Below are 6192 nucleotides of genomic sequence, written 5' to 3' on the forward strand. Positions count from 1 at the left end.
TGGTATCCTTAACATTAGCTTTTGGTAGCTGATAATCTAATGAATATATCANNTACATTAGTTTTAATAATAAATTACTTGTATGGTATATACCTGAGTAGTCATGAAGATCTGAGTACATTGCTTCTTCAGTACTAGTATCAGTCTTTACTACTGGTTGATAGGCTGTGTTTTGTGTTAGGTTCATTTCTTCATTGAAATCCTTAGCTTCACTTTGAAAGCTTGTTGACATTGTCTTGTTTTCCATTTCTTTGTAGTGACCGAGAAGGAAAGGTAAAGAGAGGTCTCACAAGAATCAATGAACGATTCTATCAATAATTAAAAACTGAAGAATGCACTCACTTAAATGCACACACATCAATACATCACAAAAACATCTTGCACAACATTATATAACACTAGAAAGGAATATTCTTGCATACATTATATAACCTTACATAATAAATGAAAATTTTAAAGAAGTACAAAAATAATAATGAGGAAAAATCATAATAATAATGATACGATAAGTGCCTAGGAAAATAATTATAGTTAAGCTTACATTAACATTATCAGTTATAACACTCTTCACTAGCACTGCTTATGGTTATCTAAAGCTCTGTTTATTTATATAATTTTATTTGTGTTTATGTTGGCACTATTAATGAATAACAGCACATTTGCTTTCATTATAACTAGCATACCAAGGTATTGTAGTTTATGATATCTCTGCTTTCAATTTTAAAATGTTTGTTATAATTTATTTACACAATAATAATTATTATGTGTTTCTACTAATGACAATGTTCTATAAAACTAACTACTAACAAAGACAATGCACTACTTATAATTATTAATTGTTCCTTTACTTGACATAAATCTCATACAATTGAACTGGAGTATCTTCATTATCCCAGCTATCATTCCCACACACCCTCAGTTCAATGTAATCAGTAATGGTAGCATTACCATAATCTCTGAAGAACCACGGAAGACCAGTACCAGTACAACAAGGAGCTTCTAATGAAGGACAGTTATTTCCATCCCACAATGGATCAGTAGTGTATACTTCAGTAAGGGAAGGTTCACTGTTTGCTCCTGACTCACAATACTAATGCTCTCCTACAAATGATGGAACTGTACTAGTTGCTCCAGTCTTGCAAGGACAGTATCACCTGTATTGGCATCAGACCTTAGCCCAGCTATATAAGACCAGACATGTTTACGAGGTGACCCACGTGTGATACTGACTCCATCAATATAAGGATTATTAACATTGCCACTGTTGACTCCATTAGACCTTCCCTTTTGATATCCAACCACTTTACCACATATTTGACTATAACTGATACCATTTGTTTGGAATGCATTAGACCTGCAACCAGCAGAATTACCCTCTCTCCTACAAACTCTAATGCCTTTGCCTGAGCTAGGGAACCATTCCTGAAGTCCAGAAGGACAGTTCATAGTCATATCAAGATAAGCTATTCTTGTCCATCCTCCATCTTGTCCATACAGTTTTCCGATATTGCAGTATATATTGCGACTGTTAACATTATAGTAATCAGAAGGACTGTTGGGATAAACTGCTTTAATATCTTTACAAGAAACAGGTCGAATGAAATTAAACAAAGAGGATCCATTCTGTATCTCTAGTAGTTCATTGACTATTAGTAGTACATCATTAACAGCAGCAGCAGTTGGTATACTGATATCTTTAATAAGACTAGTGTTCAGTAATTGAAGTAGTCCATCTGTAGACCTGTTGGTATTAGTAGCATGTACCATAATCTGTTGAATTATGCTATTCATTGTATCCTGTATCAATGACAGGTTACAGTTAATAGCAGTATTACCACTATTAGTGAGGCCAGCACTATTACTGCTTGCATTACTTGTACATGTACTCATGAAGGTATCTTTTGATATTAATAATAAATTACTTGTATGGTATATACCTGAGTAGTCCTGAAGATCTGAGTACATTGCTTCTTCAGTACTAGTATCAGTCTTTACTACTGGTTCATAGGCTGTGTTTTGTGTTAGCTTCATTTCTTCATTGAAATCCTTAGCTTCACTTTGAAAGCTTGTTGACATTGTCTTGTTTTCCATCTCTTCACTAGCACTGCTTATGGTTATCTAAAGCTCTATTTATTTATATAATTTTATTTGTGTTTATATTGGAACTATTAGTGAATAACAGCACATTTGCTTTCATTATAAATAGTAACGATATTTTTGCTTTCAATTTTAAAATGTTGGTTATGACTTATTTACACAATAATAATTATTATGTGTTTCTACTAATGACAATGTTCTATAAAACTAACTACTAACAAAGACAATGCACTACTTATAATTATTAATTGTTCCTTTACTTGACATAAATCTCATACAATTGAACTGGTGTATCTTCATCTTCATATCCTTGATTCCCACACACCCTCAGTTCAATGTAATCAGTAATGGTAGCATTACCATAATCTCTGAAGAACCACAGAAGACCAGTACCATTACAACAAGGAGCTTCTACTGAAGGACAGTTATTTCCATCCCACAATGGATCAGTAGTGTATACTGTACCATGGGAAGGAGCACTGTTTGTACCTGACTCACAATAGTAGTGCTCTCCTACAAATGATTGAACTGTACTAGTTGCTCCAGTATTACAAGGACAGGCAGAACCTATATTGATATTTGACTGATACCCAGCTATATAAGACCAGACATGTTGACGAGGTGACCCACGTGTGATACTGACTCCATCAATATAAGCACTATTAATATTGATGTTAGTGTAAACAGCATCAGTTGTTCCCTTTTGATATCCAGCCACTTTACCACATATTTGACTATAACTGATACCATTTGTTTGGAATATGTTAGACCTACAACCAGCAGAATCACCTTCTCTCCTACAAACTCTAATGCCTCCAGTCATCAGTTCCTGAAGTCCAGAAGGACAGTTCTGGGAACTATCATTCATATCAAGATAAGCTATTCTTGTCCATCCTCCATCCTGTCCACACAGCTCTCCCATATTGCAGTATGTATTGCGACTGTTAACATAATAGTAACCAGAAGGACTGTTGGGATGAGCTGCTTTAATATCTTCACATGAAACAAGTCGAATGTTAAACAAAGAGGATCCATTCTGTATCTCTAGTAATTCATTGACTATTAGTAGTACATCATTAACAGCAGCAGCAGTTGGTATACTGATATCTTTAATAAGACTAGTGTTCAGTAATTGAAGTAGTTCTTCTGTAGACCTGTTGGTATTATTAGCATGTACCATAATCTGTTGAATTATGCTATTCATTGTATCCTGCATCAGTGACAGGTTACAGTTAATAGCAGTATTACCACTATTAGTGAGCCCAGCACTATTACTGCTTGCATTACTTGTACATGTACTCATGAAAGTATCTTTTGATATTAAGTTAAGTACTAGTATAGCTACCAATAGGAATATTATGATCACCAGTAGAATTATTATTGCAGCAAATGACTTCTTTCCTACAGTATACTGCACTGGTTGTTGAGGAGGTTTGGTATCCTTAACATTAGCTTTTGGTAGCTGATAATCTAATGAATATATCATACATTAGTTTTAATAATAAATTACTTGTATGGTATATACCTGAGTAGTCATGAAGATCTGAGTACATTGCTTCTTCAGTACTAGTATCAGTCTTTACTACTGGTTGATAGGCTGTGTTTTGTGTTAGCTTCATTTCTTCATTGAAATCCTTAGCTTCACTTTGAAAGCTTGTTGACATTGTCTTGTTTTCCATCTCTTCACTAGCACTGCTTATGGTTATCTAAAGCTCTATTTAATTTATTTGGGCTTATTTTAGCACTGCAACATTATCTCTGTTATTCACATTTTTTAGACTTCAGGTCAATGCTGTAATACATTGCTACTAAAAGCGCCTGTAAAATGGTGTATTAATTATTATTTATGTAACACAAAGTTGAAAGTGTCTACAGTCACTTGTGTATATATACATTGTCCTTAAGCTAACTGATAAAATGACTTTCTAAGACAAAAACACTTCCTTTTTGACTAAATTACAATAACAGCTCTCCTCCATTCTCCATTATGTGTCTGCTCTATTAAATATAAATGTATTTTATAAAGAATAATAATAGTAATAGGAATAGCAATGAATCTTAGATTAGCACGAATGTATTTGTACTACAGTGTCTACAGCTTTAGTCACTCAACAAAAACCAAGTTTTTAGCATTTCCCGGTCTTTGGTTCCCATGGAGTCCCAACGTTCCAATCATTAGTGAACACTTCCTCAAATATGTCAACAACCTTTGAGCTTTTCACTATTTATTTATATAATTTTATTTGTGTTTATATTGGATGAATAACAGCACATTTGTTTTTATTATAAATAGCATATCAAGGTGTTGTAGTTTGTGATGTATCTGCTCTCAGATTTACTTACACAATAATAAGTATTATGTGTTTCTTCTAATGACACTGTTCTAAACTAACTACTAACAAAGACAATGTACTATATACTTATAATTATTAATTGTAATATAAACCTCATACAATTGAACTAGAGTATTATTGTTGTGTCTCTCATGGTCACACACGACACACCTCATGCAGTTCAATGTAATCAGTATATATAGTGGTATGAGAAAAGCAAAATCAATAGGATGTATGGAAAAACAATTCTAATAAAGTCAAACAGCAAAAGCCCAAAATAGAACAACTCTTATTGCCATAAAGAAATTTCAATGACAGGTCAGTGCCATAATTCTCTATAATGGATAATCCAAGACATGTGGCTGGCTTTCAATTCAAGTTCTGTGTCTAATAGCCACAGATAGTGGATGATTGGTTGAGTCTCTATGACCAGCTTTAGCAAAATCCCAAACCCTCAACACACAGTTTTGTCTACAAAAAACATTACCATCTGATTGGTTTGAAATTCTGAATCTTCTGTAGAACCTGATGCTTTGATAGATAGTAAAAAGAATGATAGAAGTACTGCATTTGGCATAGTACAATTTTAAAATATACTGTACATAATTTAGCTATGTATATGCAGTATGTTTGTTTGCTTTCAGCATAAGCATGTGGTATATTGTTTATGATATCTCTTGCTTTCACTTTTGAAAATAATTATTATTTGTCTGTACAGCACTAATGACATTTAATGTTCTGCTAACAAAATCAATGCACTACTTATAATTATTAATTATTCTTTTATTTGACATAAATCTCATACAATTGAACTGGAGTATCTTCATTTCCATATCCTTGATTCCCACACACCCTCAGTTCAATGTAATCAGTAATGGTAGCATTACCATAATCTCTGAAGAACCATGGAAGACCAGTACCATTACAACAAGGAACTTCATATGAAGGACAGTTATTTCCATCCCACAATGGATCAGCAGTATATACTTGACTTTTTGAAGGTTCACTGTTTGTACCTGACTCACAATAGTAGTCCTCTCCTATAAATGATGGAACTGTACTAGTTGCTTCAGTATTACAAGGACAGGCATTACTTGAATTGTTGTTTGACTGATGCCCAGCTATATAAGACCAGACATGTTGACGAGGTGACCCACGTGTGATACTGACTCCATCAATATAAGCACTATTAATATTGCCAGTGTTGGCTCCATCAGTTCTTCCCTTTTGATATCCAACCACTTTACCACATATTTGACTATAACTGATACCGTTTGTTTGGAATACATTAGACCTACAACCAGCATAATTATTCTCTCTCCTACAAACTCTAATGCCATTGCCTGAGCTAGGGGGCCATTCCTGAAGTCCAGAGGGACAGTTCTGGGAACTATCATTCATATTAAGATAAGCTATTCTTGTCCATCCTCCATCTTGTCCACACAGCTCTCCCATATTGCAGTATATATTGCGACTGTTAACATAATAGTAACCAGAAGGACTGTTGGGATAAGCTGCTTTAATATCTTTACAAGATACAAGTCTAATGGAATTAAATAAAGAAGATCCATTCTGTATCTGTAGTAATAGTAGTACATCATTAACAGCAGCAGCAGTTGGTATACTGATATCTTTAATAAGACTAGTGTTCAGTAATTGAAGTAGTTCATCTGTAGACCTGTTGGTATTATTAGCATGTACCATAATCTGTTGAATTATGCTATTCATTGTATCCTGTATCAGTGAGAGGTCACTGTTAACA

General features: G+C 33.9%; 1 protein-coding gene across 1 annotated transcript; it reads right to left on the reverse strand.

Moving 5' to 3' along the window:
* Positions 1-2276: 2276 nt before the first annotated feature.
* Positions 2277-3875, reverse strand: LOC109588296 (uncharacterized). Its single transcript, XM_020004464.1, has 2 exons — positions 3623-3875; positions 2277-3567 (listed from the first exon to the last, which is right to left on the reverse strand). Exons 1-2 carry the CDS (start codon positions 3774-3776, stop codon positions 2354-2356), a joined length of 1368 nt encoding a protein of 455 aa, XP_019860023.1. The 5' UTR covers positions 3777-3875; the 3' UTR covers positions 2277-2353.
* Between the last annotated feature and the right edge of the window lie 2317 nt (positions 3876-6192).

Source organism: Amphimedon queenslandica, unplaced genomic scaffold (assembly GCF_000090795.2).
Source record: "Amphimedon queenslandica unplaced genomic scaffold, v1.1 AMPQUscaffold_12184, whole genome shotgun sequence".
Lineage (NCBI taxonomy): Eukaryota > Metazoa > Porifera > Demospongiae > Haplosclerida > Niphatidae > Amphimedon > Amphimedon queenslandica.

Bases quoted from the DNA above. Each gene is read 5' to 3' on its own strand.
- LOC109588296 (XM_020004464.1), bottom strand. From the start codon at position 3,776: ATGGAAAACAAGACAATGTCAACAAGCTTTCAAAGTGAAGCTAAGGAT. The intron at 3,568-3,622 runs GTATATACCATA...TATATTCATTAG, and splicing joins AGATCTTCATGACTACTCAG to ATTATCAGCTACCAAAAGCT.